Raw genomic sequence first — 17,904 nt, 5'->3', positions numbered from 1 at the left:
TCATCACTGCCACAGACCTAACTGAGACTGATTGTGGTCCTCCTGTGCTGATCAGGTCCCCTGTACCTTTTATCTTATTGAATACCTGCCCTGGTTGTGCAATAATGAGGAACTCCGTCATTCTTAGATTTCCATCAACAACATTCAGCCAGTGATCTTTATGAATTTGACATGTTATCAGATGAATAGCCAAGTCACACTGTAGTTAATAGAGCATAAAAATATGTCAATTGAACTCAAGGGTCCCACACCAAACATGGTTTCTGAACCACTGATTGATTTAGAACTGCAAGACTGCCATGCTTTATATGCTTGGCGACGTAATGACCCATTTCTCTGTTCGGCAGGTGTTTTAAATGGGATCAAATGTGGGTTAGATGCTTACTGTATGTAAATTAAGGGAAATGATCTCGCTGCAGTGTACTTTATGAAAGTATGTCATGTAATGTTATCAAAATTACAGCATGGGGTACGTAGGTACTGCGGTGTGCTGTACCCGACTGGCTCTGAGCAGTTGCCTGAGCCAGATCAGATAAGCTAGAGCAGGAGTGTCGCTACTGTATAGAACTAAGTTCTGGTGAGTACATCATGTGCTTTTCCTCCTGGTCATGACTCTCACACTCACTCACTCACTCACACATACATACATACACCTGTTTGTGGGCATAGATCCATTCCCAGTTGAACCCCCTTCCAACCCACCCTGCATTTTGAGTCCTGGATGAGAAGGTAGGCATGGAGAAAACATCTGGTTAATGCCAGCCTCAGGCAGCTTCCAGCCTCAGGCAGCTTCCAGCCCAGGCAGCGCGGTAACATTTCTGCCCTGGGTTATGTAAACCCATCTCCCACCACTATAATCCAGCTTGTATAAGCACCCATTCACTAGACTTACATAAACCTGCTCTCTATCGTCTTCTCCTCCCCTCTTCTATGCCACATCTGTAGTTCAAAAAATGGCACAAGTTTGTGGAACTTATCACTTAATATAGATGACGTGGGGACCCGTTTAGATGTTTCTATATATTGTTTTACATTGTTATTTGAAACCAGGCCAGTGAAGAACTTTTTTGAAGATTTGTTTGCCTGTCAAACATGATGCCAGAAAAATGTGTCATTTCATAGAATTTGTGAAAATAGATTTATCTTCTTTTGGAGATAAATAGTGTTATTGAAACACTTATTATTGAATTATTGAAACTAATAAAATGTTTGATATTTTATTTGTTTAGACAATATTGTGTAACATAATGGTAGAAAATTATTGTTTTGATTAAAAAGGCAGCCACACAATGCAACACATGGGTATTATGTACAGTACCAGTCAAAAGTTTGGACACACCTACTCATTCAAGGGTTTTTATTTTTTACTATTTTCTACGTTGTAGAATAATAGTGAAAACATCATCAATTAAATAATACATATGGAATCATGGAGTAACCAAAAAATTGTTATACAAATCAAAACATATTTTATATTTAAGATTCTTCAAAGTAGCCACCCTTGATGACAGCTTTGCACACTCTTGGCATTCTCTCAACCAGCTTTACCCGGAATGCTTTTTCAACAGTTCCACATATGCTGAGCACTTGTTGGCCGCTTTTCCTTCACTCTGCGGTCCAACTCATCCCAAACCATCTCAATTGGGTTGAGGCCAGGTCATCTGATGCAGCACTCCATCACTCTCCTTCTTAGTCAAATAGCCCTTACACAGCCTGGAGGTGTGTTGGGTCATGGTCCTGTTGAAAAACAAATGATAGTCCCATTAAGCGCAAACCAGATTGGATGGCGTATCACTGCGGTAGCCATGCTGGCTAAGTGTGCCTTGAATTCTAAGTAAATCACTGACAGTGTCACCAGCAAGCACCCCAACACCATCACACCTCCTCCTCCATGCTTCACAGTGGAACCACACATGCGGAGATCACACAAAGGCAGGGTGGTTGGAACAAAGGACTGATATATTTAGATTTGTTTAACATTTTTGTTGGTTACTACAGGATTCCATATGTGCTATTTCTTAGTTTTGATGTCTTCACTAGTATATATTAACAGTAAAAATAAAGAAAAACTCTTGAATGAGAAGGTATCCAAACTTTTGACCTGGTACTGTAGATATATTATATGCTTCTCCTTTACCATCTACAATGCTCTTCTAACAAAAACACCTTGATCCCCCCCCCCTTTTCATTTTCCTTTCTCAACCATAGACGTGATCGAGCTGAGCTCCGGCGAGGACGAAGCCCTACAGGTCAGCAGCGAGTCCACCAATGAGGAGGAGGAGCGGTCGGAGGAGCAGTCGGAGGAGGCCAGAGGCACCCACGTCAACGATGCTGTGAACCAACCGGACGCCCTGGGGCGTGTCTTGGTCAACCTGAACCACCCTGCTGATGAGGTAGACCTGTTCCTCTCCCCTCAACTGGCCCGTGCCGTCAAACCTCACCAGGTATGGATTCCCTCAGTAGAATATCAAGTAGATTTGGGCATACCAGGGTATTTGGAAATACCTGCAGTCAACTTGTGGAATGAGTTGGGGGATGAAGCAGATTGCGTTCTTATTTCACCTGTCACATTATTGTACAACGGGATAAAGCAGGAGCAGGTGTGTCCAGCTGTGTGTTGACAGGGGTCTCGTTTTATATTGAGTTTTATATACAGTGTTTTTTTGCTTCAATAGAGTGATCAAGGATGTGCGTCTATAGTTTTCCTTCACACAAAATACATTAGTGCAACACATTCAGCAGAAAATAGCTTTATTTTGATTCGATGACAAAATAAGTATTTTTTGCAAAACGATGTATGGCCATCATATTTCTAATGTTTAGGTGTATCATAGGAAATGTATTTTCTAATGTTGCTTAAAGTTAATATTTAATTTTACTGGCGAAAAGTTTCTGGCTACACAGAGAAAAGCAGCTACACATCAGTCAGCGTTGTCTGCTGATAGAATGCCGGTTCATGAATTCTCATCCCAGTTTAGAAGTGCAACTGAAGCACAAAGTTAGTCTGATGTCGAGCAGAAAGTACAATAAGAACCATTTTAGATCTGCGTTTCCAAACACAGCAAGATATTAATTTTTTCCCTTTGTGACAACACAGAATTCTGCGTTAACACGACCTCTAAGTTTAACTTGCTATCTAAGTAAGTGGCTAAATGAATAAGGTGACAGCCATCATAGTGTGTTAGCTTTCTGCCATGTTTGAGAAGTCAAAGCCCTTTGGATGCTGTTTGCACAGCTGCCACTGCCATATTGATTTCCTTGTGTTTTTTATCCTTTCCGTTCTCAGCTGTCTGCTCCTCCCCCCTCTTCTTCAAGCAGATCAGGCAGGCCTGTTGCCTTAGCGACTCCAGACTCCACACAGCTTGTAGACATGCTGCTGGAGCCTCCCAAGTTGCTCAGCGGTCTAAGGCATTGCAGTGCTTGAGGCATCACGACAGATCTGGGTTTGATCCCAGGCTGTGTTGCAGCCGGCCGCGTCCGGGAGACCCAATTGGCCCAGAGTTAAGGGAGGGTTTGGCCGGCCAGGATGTCCTTGTCCCATCATGCTCTAGCGACTCCTGTGGCGGGCCAGGCGCATGCACGCTGACACGGTCGCCAGTTGTACGGTGTTTCCTCCAACACATTGGTGAGGCTGGCTTCCGGGTTAAGCGAGCAGTATGTCAAGAAGCTGTGTGACTTGGCAGAGTCGTGTTTCAGAGGACGCATGGCTCTCGACCTTCGCCTCTCCCGAGTCCGTACGGGAGTTGCAGCGATGGGATAAGACTGTAACTACCAATTGCATATCACAAAATTGTGGAGAAAAAGGGGAAAAAAGTGTTTAAAAATGTAGATGTGTTGCTGGAGAGCCAGTACTGCGTGCGTCAAAAATGTGTTCATTTGCACAATGCAGTGGTGGAAAAAGTACCTAATTTCATACTTGAGTAAAAGAAAGATATCTTCATAAATAATGACTCAAGTGAAAGTCATCCATTTTCATCAGCATATTGATTCCACAACACAAAGGGCTAATACTCTTGACCACTGCTACTCTATCTTCCGTGATGCAAACAAAGCCCTCCCCTGCCCTTCCGACCACGGCGCTATCTTGCTTGTCCCGGCTTATAGGCAGAAACTCAAACAGGATGTACCAGTGACGAGAACTATTCAACACTGGTCTGACCAATCAGAAGCCACGCTCCAAGATTGTTTTGATCACGAGGACTGGAATATGTTCCGATCCGCCTCAGAGGACAATATTGACCTATATGCTGAGTCGGTGAGTGTGTTTATAAATAAGTGCATTGGAGACGTCGTACCCACTGTGACCATTAAAACCTCCCCTAACCAGAAACCGGGGATGGATGGCTGCATTTGCGTAAAACTGAAAGCGTGATCCAATTTGTAAGTCGCTCTGGATAAGAGCGTCTGCCAAATGACTTAAATGTAAATGTAAATCCACCGCATTTAACCATGGAAAGAGGTCTGGAAATATGGCTGAAGATAAACAGTGTAGTTTTTCCCTCCGCAAGGCAATCAAACAAGCGAAATGCCTGTACAAGGACTAGGTGGAGTCATAATTCAATGGCTCCGACACGAGACGTATGTGGCAAGGTCTACAGGATATCACGGACAAAAATGCTTCCAGACAAATTAAACACCTTAGCCTGCATTGAGGATAATACAGTGTCACCGTCTTGGCTGACGTGAGTAAAACATGTAAACATGTTAACCCTCACAAGGCTGCTGGCCCAGATGGCATCCCTAGCAGTGTCCTCAGAGCATGCCCAGACCAGCTGGCTGGTGTGTTATGGACATATTTAATCGCTCCCTATCCCAGTCTATTGTCCTCACATGCTTCAAGATGGCTACCATTGTTCCAGTACCCAAGAAGGCAAAGATAACTGAACTAAATGACTATCGTCCCGTAGCACTCACTTCTGTCATCATGAAGTGCTTTGAGAGGCTAGTCAAGGATCATATAACCGCCACCTTACCGGCCACCCTAGACCCACTTCAGCTTTCATACTGCCCCAACAGGTCCACAGATGACGCAATGGCCATCACACTGCGCACTGCCCTGTCCCATCTGGACAAAAATAATACCTATGTTAGAATGCTGTTCATTGACTACAGCTCAGCATCCAACACCATAGTACCCTCCAAGCTCATAATCAAGCTGGAGCCCCTGGGTCTCAACCCCTCCCTGTGCAACTGGGTACTGGACTTTCTAACGGGCTACCCCCCAGGTGTTGAAGGTAGGAAACAACTTCTCCACTTCGCTGACCCTCAACACTGGGGCCCCACAGGGGTGTGTGCTCAGCCCTCTCCTGTACTCTCTGTTCACCCACAACTGCGTGGCCAAGCACGCCTCCAACTCAATCATCAAGTTTGCAGACGACACAACAGTAGAGGGCTTGACAACCAACAATGACGAGACAGCCTACATTGAGGAGGTGAGGGCACTCGGAGTGTAGTGTCGGGAAAACAACCTCTCATTCAACGTCAACAAAACAAAGGAGATGATTGTGGACTTCTTGGGCGTTCACATCACAGACAAACTGAAGTGGTCCACCCACACAGACAGTGTGGTGAAGAAGGAGCAACAGCGCCTCTTCAACCTCACGAGGCTGAAGAGATTTGGCCTGTCACCCAAAACCCTAACTAACTTTTACAGTTGCACAATCAAGAGCATCCTGTCGGGCTGTATCACAGCCTGGTACAGCAACTGCACTGTCCCCAACCGCAAGGCTATCCAGAGGGTAGTGCGGTCTGCACAACGCATCACCGGGGCAAGCTACCTGCACTCCAGGACTCCTACAACGCCCGTTGTCACAGTAAGGCCAAAAATATCATCAAGGACAACAACCACTTGAGCCACTGCCTGTTCACACCGCTATCATCCAGAAGTCGAGGTCAGTACAGGTGCATCATATCTGGGACAGAGATAGAAGCTGTTTTTCAATCTCAAGGCCATCAGAGGATGCTGCCTACATTGAGACCCAATCACTGGACACTTTAATAAATGGATCACTAGTCACTTTAAATAATGCCACTTTAATAATATTTACATATCTTATATTACTCATATCACATGTACAGTGCCTTGCGAAAGTATTCGGGCCCCTTGAACTTTGCGACCTTTTGCCACATTTCAGGCTTCAAACATAAAGATATAAAACTGAATCAACAAGAAGTGGGACACAATCATGAAGTGGAACGACATTTATTGGATATTTCAAACTTTTTTAACAAATCAAAAACTGAAAAATTGGGCGTGCAAAATTATTCAGCCCCTTTACTTTCAGTGCAGCAAACTCTCTCCAGAAGTTCAGTGAGGATCTCTGAATGATCCAATGTTGACCTAAATGACTAATGATGATAAATACAATCCACCTGTGTGTAATCAAGTCTCCGTATAAATGCACCTGCACTGTGATCGTCTCAGAGGTCCATTAAAAGCGCAGAGAGCATCATGAAGAACAAGGAACACACCAGGCAGGTCCGAGATACTGTTGTGAAGAAGTTTAAAGCCGGATTTGGATACAAAAAGATTTCCCAAGCTTTAAACATCCCAAGGAGCACTGTGCAAGCGATAATATTGAAATGGAAGGAGTATCAGACCACTGCAAATCTACCAAGACCTGGCCGTCCCTCTAAACTTTCAGCTCATACAAGGAGAAGACTGATCAGAGATGTGGCAAGAAGAAAGCCATAAAGAAAGAAAGCCATTTCTTCAAGATATCCATAAAAAGTGTCGTTTAAAGTTTGCCACAAGCCACCTGGGAGACACACCAAACATGTGGAAAAAGGTGCTCTGGTCAGATGAAACTAAAATGGAACTTTTTGGCAACAATGCAAAACATTATGTTGGTGTAAAAGCAACACAGCGCATCACCCTGAACACACCATCCCCACTGTCAAACATGGTGGTGGCAGCATCATGGTTTGGGCCTGCTTTTCTTCAGCAGAGACAGGGAAGATGGTTAAAATTGATGGGAAGATGGATGGAGCCAAATACAGGACCATTCTGGAAGAAAACCTGATGGCCATCGCTCATCCATATATTTATATGTACATATTTTCATTCACCCCTTTTAGATTTGTGTGTATTAGGTAGTTGGTGGGGAATTGTTAGATTACTTGTTAGATTTGTGTGTATTAGGTAGTTGGTGGGGAATTGTTAGATTACTTGTTAGATTTGTGTGTATTAGGTAGTTGGTGGGGAATTGTTAGATTGCTTGTTAGATTTGTGTGTAGTTGGTGGGGAATTGTTAGATTACTTGTTAGATTTGTGTGTAGTTGGTGGGGAATTGTTAGCTTACTTGTTCGATTTGTGTGTAGTTGCTGGTGGCTGTGTACTCACAGTGGCTGTGTAATCTTTTCTCTCTTTACGTGCTCTATTCTGTTTATGCATACTGGACATAATGCAATGGGGATGTGTGAATCTGGTTTGTAATCTCTTGACTGAGGTAATTGCTGGGAATTGTTAGATATTACTCGTTAGATATTACTGCACCTTTGGAACTAGAAGCACAAGCATTTCGCTACACTCGCATTAACATCTGCTAACCATGTGTATGTGACCAATAAGATTTGATTTTGAGTAAAATTCTACCTATAGCTCCGACCTATATATGCATAACTTTATGAGCTGGATTTCCTGTCTTTGCAATTTGTTTATTTACGTTTTTGCTCGTCAGCATATTAGGCTACCAGCTTCCATGGAAATGTGCAATTACTGTTAAATGAGCTAATTTTATTACCATCCGAGTAATAGACTCCCGATGGCCTTTTTTGTGTGTTTTTTGGCACCCTCTTGTGTACTAAGCTGGTAATACTGTAATTCCCAGGGTGAGAGAAGGACGGTATGACGATATGCAAGTCGGAATACCGCCCAACCCTAATATCAAGCCTATCAAACCGTTTTCTCTTCATACATAATCAATCTACCAACCACTGACTCAATAGGGCCATTGATTCTCTTGTTGGCACAGGGAGTCTAACAGTTATAGGGCTAATTTCCCAGATCCATATTAAGCCTAAAAAGCACTTTCAATTAAGATTTTCTGCCTCTGCCACACCCCACAGAGCCCACGGAGACAGCCATGGTATACAATGCAGTTAAACAAATATAGCAATTAACAGACTTATCAATCTGCTAATGATCGCACAACTTCTGTCCCTCCCTCTTTTCCTCCTTTCTTTTCTCCCCCTCTCCCATCAGATCGGTGGGGTCCGGTTCCTGTATGATAACCTGGTGGAGTCTCTGGAGAGGTCTAAGCGCAGCAGTGGCTTCGGCTGTATCCTTGCCCACAGCATGGGCCTGGGCAAGACCTTGCAGGTCATCTCTTTTATAGACATCCTGCTTAAACACACGCAGGCCCACACCGTGCTCGCCATCGTTCCCGTAAGTGGCTGTGTACTCTTTTCTCTCTTTACATGCTCTATTCTGTTTATACATACTGGACATAATGCAATGGGGATGTGTGAAGCTGTTTTGTAATCTCTTGACTGAGGTAATTTACTTTCTCTCTCTCTCTACCGCTCTCTCTCTCTCTCTACCGCTCTCTCTCTCTCTACCGCTCTCTCTCTCTCTCTCTACCGCTCTCTCTCTACCACTCTCTCTCTCCCTACCGCTCTCTCTCTCTCTCTCTACCGCTCTCTCTCTCTCTCTACCGCTCTCTCTCTCTCTCTACCGCTCTCTCTCTCTCTACCGCTCTCTCTCTCTCTACCGCTCTCTCTCTCTCTCTACCGCTCTCTCTCTACCGCTCTCTCTCTCTCTACCGCTCTCTCTCTCTCTACCGCTCTCTCTCTCTCTACCGCTCTCTCTCTCTCTCTCTACCGCTCTCTCTCTACCACTCTCTCTCTCCCTACCGCTCTCTCTCTCTCTACCGCTCTCTCTCTCTCTCTCTACCGCTCTCTCTCTCTCTACCGCTCTCTCTCTCTCTCTACCGCTCTCGCTCTCTCTCTCTACCGCTCTCTCTCTCTCTCTCTACCGCTCTCTCTCTCTCTCTACCGCTCTCTCTCTCTCTCTCTCCGCTCTCTCTCTCTCTCTACCGCTCTCTCTCTCTCTCTACCGCTCTCTCTCTCTCTCTACCGCTCTCTCTCTCTCTACCGCTCTCTCTCTCTCTACTCTCTCTCCCTACCGCTCTCTCTCCCTCTCTCTCTCTCTACCCTACTCTCTCTCTCTCTCTCTCCTACCGCCCTACCGCTCTCTCTCTCCCCTACCGCTCTCTCTCTCTCCCTACCGCTCTCTCTCTCTCCCTACCGCTCTCTCTCTCTCCCTACCGCTTTCTCTCTCTCCCTACCGCTCTCTCTCTACCGCTCTCTCTCTACCGCTCTCTCTCTCTCCCTACCGTGCTCTCTCTCTCCCTACCGCGCTCTCTCTCTCCCTACCGCGCTCTCTCTCTCCCTACCGCGCTCTCTCTCTCCCTACCGTTCTCTCTCGCTCCCTACCGCTCTCTCTCTCCCTACCGCTCTCTCTCCCTACCGCTCTCTCTCCCTACCGCTCTCTCCCTACCGCGCTCTCTCTCTCCCCACCGCGCTCTCTCTATCCCTACTGCTCTCTCTCTATCCCTACCGCTCTCTCGCTACTGCTCTCTCTCTCTACCTCGCGCACTCTCTCTCTCTACCTTGCTCTCTCTCGCACTCTCTGTGTTTTCTCGTCTTCTCGCTCTCTACCTCTGAACCGTTTTCTCTCTCTATCTACCCCTCTCTCTCTCTACCCTTCTCGCTACAGGTCAACACATTACAGAACTGGCTGGCTGAGTTTAACCTCTGGGTCCCTTCCTCTGAGGCATTACCCGCAGACATCAACCCCGCACACTTCTCCCCGCGGATCTTCAAGGTCCACATCCTGAATGACGAGCACAAGTAAGTTTCCCGTCCTCTCTGGGAACAGGGATATCCCACTACCTCCAATTTCAAAGCTGAAGCCTTTTAGCCATGATCATGGTTTGTGTTTGTGAGTGACTAGAAGCTCTGCTTATATGACACAACTGCCAGGGATCTGTCTCTAAAAATAAATGCATATACAAACATGACTCATCTATTACCCAGGTGTGTAACTACATGAAGTACGTAAGGCATTTAAAGTACATCAACTATCAAGACCTTTGGCAAGAAGGTTTGATTAAGATATAATGCAGGTCGTCTTTATGTATATACACTGGGGCGGCAGGTAGCCTAGTGTTTAGAGCGTTGAGCCAGTAACCGAAAGGCTGCTAGATCGAATCCCTGAGCTGACAAGGTAAAAATGTCATTCTGCCCCTGAACCATGCAGTTAACCCACTGTTCCTAGGCCGTCATTGTAAAGAAGAATTTGTTCTTAACTGACTTGCCTAGTAAAATAAAAATAAATAAATAAGTCTCTGCTATTATGTGTGGAACATTGTCCCTGATGTGCTATCTTTCTTTCTTTTTCTTCGCTCTCTTTTCTCATCTCTTTTTTTCTCTCTCTCTCTGCTCTCTTTCAGAACCACGGCCAGCAGAGCGAAGGTGATCTCTGACTGGTCGCTGGATGGCGGCGTGCTCCTGATGGGGTATGAGATGTACCGCCTGTTGTCCCTGAAGAAGAGCTTTGTGGCGGGCCGGAAGAAGAAGTCCAAGAAGCTCCAAGGACCAGTGGTCATTGACCTGGACGAAGAGAATCTACAGCAGGAGCTCCTCAAAGGTCAGTAGGTCAAAAAGGTCACCTCAGAGTGAGGTTGACACCTGTCAATCAACACTGATGTCAGTCATGGCCTGAGCTTTTCAGAGTTTTCAAACCAGCAGCTTATGGCAGTTTTTCTTTCATCAAACCAAGGTCATCTGCACATTTGGATTTTGAGAGATCCTAATGTTTAACCCTTTGTTAGAACCCATGTTAGATATTTGTCATGTGCACCAGGATGTGTGTACGAGTTCATGGGTTTCCAGTCACGACATCAATTTAGTATTTCATCATGAGTGACTCCGATAACATGAGTGACTTAGATCAATGGAACGTAAAGAAAATGCTTTGATCAGTCCTACACATCTTACCGTCATGGCTTTTTTGTTTGATTTAACCTTCATTTAACTAGGCAATCTGGGACTGGTTGGACTTCCATTGTTCCTGAAATAGCTCTAACTTGACATTCCTCTACTCTCCTGAAGACATAGAGAAGGCCCTGTCTCGCCCAGGCCCGGACGTGGTGATCTGTGACGAGGGCCACCGCATTAAGAACTGCCACGCCAGCACCTCACAGGCCCTGAAGAACATCCGTACCCGGAGGCGTGTGGTCCTCACGGGATACCCCCTCCAGAACAACCTGATAGAGTACTGGTGCATGGTGGACTTTGTCAGACCTGACTTCCTGGGCACCAGGCAGGAGTTCAGTAACATGTTTGAGAGGCCCATTCTGAACGGGCAGTGTGTGGACAGTACGCCTCAGGACGTCCGGTTGATGAGATACCGAAGTCATGTCCTCCATAGCCTGCTGGAGGGCTTCGTCCAGAGGTGAGAATGAGAGCTGGTTATACCCGACATGAACTGTTGCTACTACAGTATTCTCTTTATACTTTATAGGCAAGTTTCCCCCTCTCCGATTAAACCTTAAGATTACTTTATTAGTCAATTGCACACAAGGTCCAGCCAAAATTTGACTTCTGCTTTTACCCAGCCCCTCCGTAAACACACATGCAGGGTTTTTGGAGAGGTGCAGTGCTACCACACTAGTCGCCTGTGGAGCTGTTGTTGTGGGGGGTTAAGTGCCTTGCTCAAGGACACAACGGCAGGCAAAGACATCTAGGATTTTGATAACAGCAACCCTCTGATTGCCAGCTCATTACCTGCCAGATTTTTCCTTTCGGACCTGGAATTTGAACTAGCAACCCTCCAGTTACTGGTTCACCTCCATAACCGCTAGCCTACCTGCCACCCCAGTCTATTCCTGGACTAAAAAGTACTTTCAATGGATATTCTAGTTGAAGTCTGATAATGGTTGTGTTTGTTCATGAATGTAGAAGAGATCTGTATGGTATAAAAATGTGTGGTCTAGCTCTGGTTGTGCTTGTGTTTGTTCCCAGGCGTGGCCATAACGTGCTGAGAGACCAGCTCCCCTCCAAGGACGAGCATGTGATCATGGTGCGCCTGTCACCCCTGCAGAGGGCCCTCTACACAGAGTTTATGAACCGCTTCAGAGAGGCAGGCAACAGCGGCTGGCTGGGCCTTAACCCACTCAGGGCCTTCTGCGTGTGCTGCAAGGTGTGCATGTCTGTCTGTGTCTGTTCTGTCATACACAGGAGTGAAATAAATGTCTGAAGGACAATCGGAAAGTATTCAGATCCCTCAACTTTTTCCACATTTTGTTACGTTACAGCACTATTCTTCAAATGGTTTAAATAAATACAAATCCTCATCAATCTACACACAATATCCTATAATTACAAAGAAAAAAATGTTTTTTAGAAATGTTTGCAAATTGATTACAAATAAAAAAGAGACCTTATTTACATAACTATTAAGACTATTTGTTATGAGACTCGAAATTGAGCTCCGGTGCATCCTGTTTCCGTTGATCATCCTTGATGTTTCTACAACTTGATTGGAGTCCACCTGTGGTAAATTCACTTGATTGGACATGATTTGGAAAGGCACAAACCTGTCTATATAAGGTCCTACAGTTGACCAGTGCATGTCAGAGCAAAAAAACAAGCCATGAGGTTGAAGGAATTGTCCATAGATCTCAGAGACAGGATTGTGTCAAGGCACAGATCTGGGGAAGGGTACCAAGAACATTCCTGCAGCATTGAAGGTCCCCAAGAATACAGTGGCCTCCGTCATTCTTAAATGGAAGAAGTTTGGGACCACCAAGACTCTTCCTAGAGTTGGCCGCCCGGCCAAACTGAGCAATTGGGAGAAGCGCCTTGGTCAGGGAGGTGACCAAGAACCCAATGGTCACTCTGACAGAGCTCCAGAGTTTCTCTGTGGACATGAGAGAACGTTCCAGAAGGACAACTATCTCTGAAGCACTCCACCAATTAGGACTTCATGGTAGAGTGGCCAGACGGAAGCCACTCCTCAGTAAAACCAGCCTTGATGAAAACCTGCTCCAGAGCGCTCAGGACCTCAGACTGGGGCGAATGACAGTGACCCTAAGCACACAGCCAAGACAAAGCAGAAGTGGCTTCGGGACTAGTCTCTGAATGTCCTTGAGTGGCCCAGCCAGAGCCTGGACATGAACCTGATCGAACATCTCTGGAGAAACCTTGAAATAGCTGTGCAGTGATGCTCTCCATTTAACCTGACAGAGCATGAGATGATCTGCAGAGAAGAATGGGAGAAACTCCCCAAATACAGGTGTGCTAAGCTTGTAGCGTCATACCAAAGAAGACTCAAGGCTGTAATCGCTGCAAAAGGTGCTTCAACAAAGTATTGAGTAAAGGGTCTGAATACTTATGTAAATGTGATTTTTTTCAGTTTGAAATGATGTGGTATTATAACAATATTTGGATGACGTCTGAATGAAATGTGGACATGTACATGGCGTTTGATGTACAGCGCATTGGGAAAGTATTCAGACCACATTTTGTCATGTAAAAAAAAATGTTACGCCACAGCCTTATTCTAAAATGAATGAAATTGTTTTTCCCCCTCATCAATCTACACACTAGATTGATGAGGGGGAGAAAAACTATTTCATCCATTTTAGAATAAGGCTGTAGCGTAACAATGTGGGAAAATTCAAGTGGTCTGAATACTTTCCCAATGCGCTGTATGTCACATGATGTGTACTACATGTCCACATTTCATTCAGACGTCATCCTAATGTTGGAATAATGTCTTCCTGTACCAGATCTGGAACCACCCAGACGTGCTGTACGAGGCGCTGCAGAAGGAGAATCTGGCCAATGAGCAGGACCTGGACCTGGATGACATCACCAACGGCCACGCCCGCTGCCCAGCCCCCTACCAGAAGGGCAAGACCCCGGAGGACCCCAACAGCATCGGAGGGCTGAGTCTCAACGCTCTGCAGGAGAAGGCCAACCAGGTCATCACCTACGAATGGGTACGCAGCCACACTTCACTACCATGTTTTTTGTTTTTCCATTCAGTTTAAGTGGCAGGGGGTTGAGTCATCATGGATTTATGACGGTTGGGAAACAACTTGAGGGTCGCTCATTTAGAACGGATTCTGTCGTAGGTTTCAGTAAAAACAGGTTATTATCCTAAACGGTGCACTACAATTACACTACTGTTCTGTTACCTCATCTCCTCTCTCTCTCAGGCGAAGGAGATCATGTCTGACTATAAACCTGGGCTCCTGGAGAACTCTGCTAAGATGGTCCTGCTGTTCCACCTGATCGACGAGAGTGTGAGGAAGGGAGACAAGATCCTGGTGTTCAGGTAGGCACAGAAACAGAACCTCAGTTGTTTTACTGTTTTGATCTTACATTTCCGTTCCTTTAAAACAACTGTTGCTACGCAACATATTCCACGAAGACTAAGGCCGAAGCACAGACTGACCAACTTCTCAAATGGTTAAATTAGTTTCACTGTAATTTCCAAGCACCCCTCCTCACCGTATCCCTCCCTCCACTGTTTCTCGTGTAGTCAGAGTTTGTCCACCCTGTCAGTCATCGAGGAGTTCCTGGCCAAGAGGCCCATACTGGCGGGCAGCGCCAGAGAGGGCTATAATCAAAACTGGGTCCGCAACCACAACTACTACAGTAAGTGTCCCCGTTTCCATGACAACCACCACTGTCACCATGTCTCTGTGACTCCATTTGTCCAGTGGTGTCTTTTACTGAAGCTATACAAATGTATTCAGTCTCCCCAATCCCATGGTGCCACTTTTCCTATTGACTTACATTGACTATCGCCACCTGCTGGGGATATTGATATCTCACCATCATTCTGTGTATGAAGCCCTTGGGTAAAAACTGGTTGTTCCTGTGTGTTGGAGAAAGGGATTGACTTCCTTTTTATGGTTTGTCTCTTTAGGACTGGATGGGAGCACATCTGCTTCAGAGAGAGAGAGGCTCATCAACCAGTTCAACGACCCGTCCAACACCTCCGCCTTGATCTTTCTGCTGTCCACCAGGTAAAAGACCTTCACAGGAACACACTGGTAGAAATAATTATCATTTGTTTGTAATCATACTTATGTATGGTCACACTAGTAACCACACTAGTTACAAACACAAACCCTCATTCACACATGCACAGTCCTCTATTTATATATATATATATATATATATATACATACACACACAAACCCTCATTCACACACGTGCACAGTCCTCTATTTATATATATATATACACACACACACACACACAAACCCTCATTCACACACGTGCACATACACATCAGGTCAGTGACGTGTGCTTCTTCCCATCCTCAGGGCTGGTTGTCTGGGGGTGAACCTGATCGGGGCTAACCGTGTGGTGGTGTTCGATGCCTCCTGGAACCCCTGTCACGACGCCCAGGCCGTATGTCGGGTGTACCGCTACGGCCAGAAGAAACCCTGCCATATCTACCGCCTCGTCTGTGACTTCACCTTGGAGAAGAAGATATACGACCGACAGATCTCCAAGCAGGGCATGTCCGGTGAGTAACCAGTGAACCAAACAAACACAGAATAGAATGGATACTGACTTCATACAGACTACACCTCTGCTTCCTGCAGCCATGTCTACTAGGTCTACTATTACATGGTCATCTGCTACCAATATCTTAAATCTACTCTTACTATAAGCCAACCCTGTTAAGGGCACTTCAGCCGGCCCAGTCCACTTCACTAGCACAACAGTGTGTGTGTGCTGAGAAGTGCAGCAGTCCTGTGATCTGTCAGACTCCTCTCAGGCTAAGGGCACTCTGACATAGTTTGCCATTGTTAGGCTCAGTTGGTAGAGCATGGCGCTTGCAACAGCAGGGTTGTGGGTTTGACTTAGAGTGCCTTAACCTGTTATGGATCCCTTCGCGCGCCAATCTCTTTAGCGGGATCGATTTGACAACATCCAGTGAAATTGCAGAGCGCCAAATTCAAACTACAGGAATATCAATAAAAAAATATAAGTGTAATACATCAAAATAAAGCTTTATTTCTTGTTAATCCAGCCGCAGTGTCATATTTCAAAAAGGCTTTACGGCGAAAGCAGGCCATGCAATTATCTGAGGACAGCGCCCCGCATACAAACACATTAAAATAATTTTCAACCAGGCAGGTGGCGACACAAAAGTCAGAAATAACGATATAATAAATGCCTTACCTTTGAAGATCTTCTTCTATTGGCACTCCAAAATGTCCCAGAAACATCACAAATGGTCCTTTTGTTCGATAATGTCCTTCTTTATATCCACAAAATGTCAATTTATTTGGCGTGTTTGATTCAGAAATACACTGTTTCCAACTCGCCCAACATGACTACAAAGTATCTAATAAGTTACCTGTAAACTTGGTCCAAACATTTCAAACAACGTTCCTAATCCAACCTAAGGTATCCTAAAACGTAAATAATCGATACAATTTAAGACGGGATAAACTGTTTCCAATACCAGATAAAAACAACTTGAAGCGCGTTCCAGTTCACGCGCACCACACAGTAGAATCCATCTGGAGTGACACTCACAAAGAACAGCCGTACCTCTTCATTTCTCAAAAGAAAAACATCAACCAATTTCATCTAGTGGAAGCCATAGGAACTGCAACCAGGTTCCTATTAAATAGGGCTTTCAATAGAAAACTAACGGGAAATATTATGACCTAAAAATAAAAAAATTCCCTGGATGGTTTGTCCTTTGAGTTTCACCTGCCAAATCAGTTGTGTTCTACTCATAGACATTATTTTCTATCCAAATCTACCAATTGTATGCATATCCTAGCTTCTGGGCCTGAGTAATAGGCAGTTTACTTTGGCACGTTTTTCATCCGGGCGTGAAAATACTGCCCCCTATCCCTAAGATGTTTTAAGAGCGTCTGCTAAATGACTAAAATGTAAAAATGTAAATGTAACACGTCGGTCAGCTATGCTGTACACACAGAAAGGGAAGGCCCACACTCTTAGAATTGAATTGAATAATAAAATAGACATGGCCAGGGTATGCTGTATGCCATGTTTCATGTCACACGCAGAGACCTTTTCATGCAGCTGTTGATGGCCCTAGACATGAGGTGGGCAACTCCAGTTCTCGAAGGGCCTGATTGGTGTCACACGTTTTCTCCATCCCTATGAAACGCAGCTGATTAATCAAATTGCATTCTAAACTGAAGATCATGATTAGGTGATTATTGGAGTCAGGTGTGTTAGCTGGGGCTGGTTCAAAACTGTGACACCAATCAGGCCGTCGAGGACTGGAATTGCCCGCCTTAGACATAGTGTTACCCCCTTTCTTGACTCCATCCCTCCTTTCTGAAGACCGAGTGGTGGATGACCTGAACCCGGTGCTGTCGTTCACGCGAAGGGAGGTGGAGTCTCTGCTGCACTTCGTGGAAGAGGAGCCTGACGTGTCACAGGTGCAACTACAGCCCCACCAAGAGATAGAGGCGGGAATCAGACATGCCTGCCAGCTCTACCCTCACCTTGTCACCAAGGTAATACACCTATATACACATCTATAAACACACACTACATCACAGGCCTGCCAGCTCTACCCTCACCTCATCACCAAGGTATATACAGTTGAAGTCGGAAGTTTACATACACCTTAGCCAAATACATTTAAACTCAGTTTTTCACCATTCCTGACATTTAATCCTAGTAAAAATTCCCAGTCTTAGGTGATGCTCTCTGCGCTTTTAACGGACCTCTGAGACTATCACAGTGCAGGTGCATTTATACGGAGACTTGATTACACACAGGTGGATTGTATTTATCATCATTAGTCTTTTAGGTCAACATTGGATCATTCAGAGGTCCTCACTGAACTTCTGGAGAGAGTTTGCTGCACTGAAAGTAAAG

General features: G+C 45.3%; 1 protein-coding gene across 3 annotated transcripts in view; it reads left to right on the top strand.

Moving 5' to 3' along the window:
• LOC135528075 (helicase ARIP4-like) overlaps nucleotides 1-17,904 on the top strand; it is an 83,533-nt gene that overhangs the window by 58,335 nt on the left and 7,294 nt on the right. For all 3 annotated transcript variants that reach the window (XM_064956849.1, XM_064956851.1, XM_064956852.1), the window contains 12 exons: nucleotides 2,209-2,444; nucleotides 8,204-8,386; nucleotides 9,719-9,852; nucleotides 10,455-10,651; nucleotides 11,116-11,458; nucleotides 12,028-12,205; nucleotides 13,797-14,009; nucleotides 14,229-14,347; nucleotides 14,555-14,670; nucleotides 14,945-15,044; nucleotides 15,348-15,553; nucleotides 17,362-17,537. In XM_064956849.1, the coding sequence (XP_064812921.1) occupies nucleotides 2,209-2,444; nucleotides 8,204-8,386; nucleotides 9,719-9,852; nucleotides 10,455-10,651; nucleotides 11,116-11,458; nucleotides 12,028-12,205; nucleotides 13,797-14,009; nucleotides 14,229-14,347; nucleotides 14,555-14,670; nucleotides 14,945-15,044; nucleotides 15,348-15,553; nucleotides 17,362-17,537 (2,201 nt within the window). The remainder of the gene's footprint in view (nucleotides 1-2,208; nucleotides 2,445-8,203; nucleotides 8,387-9,718; nucleotides 9,853-10,454; nucleotides 10,652-11,115; nucleotides 11,459-12,027; nucleotides 12,206-13,796; nucleotides 14,010-14,228; nucleotides 14,348-14,554; nucleotides 14,671-14,944; nucleotides 15,045-15,347; nucleotides 15,554-17,361; nucleotides 17,538-17,904) is intronic.

The sequence above is a fragment of the Oncorhynchus masou genome, chromosome 33 (assembly GCF_036934945.1).
Source record: "Oncorhynchus masou masou isolate Uvic2021 chromosome 33, UVic_Omas_1.1, whole genome shotgun sequence".
Taxonomy (NCBI): Eukaryota; Metazoa; Chordata; class Actinopteri; order Salmoniformes; family Salmonidae; genus Oncorhynchus; species Oncorhynchus masou.
The sequence above is the reverse complement of the archived record's forward strand: the minus strand, read 5'-3'. Positions and strand labels throughout refer to the sequence as shown.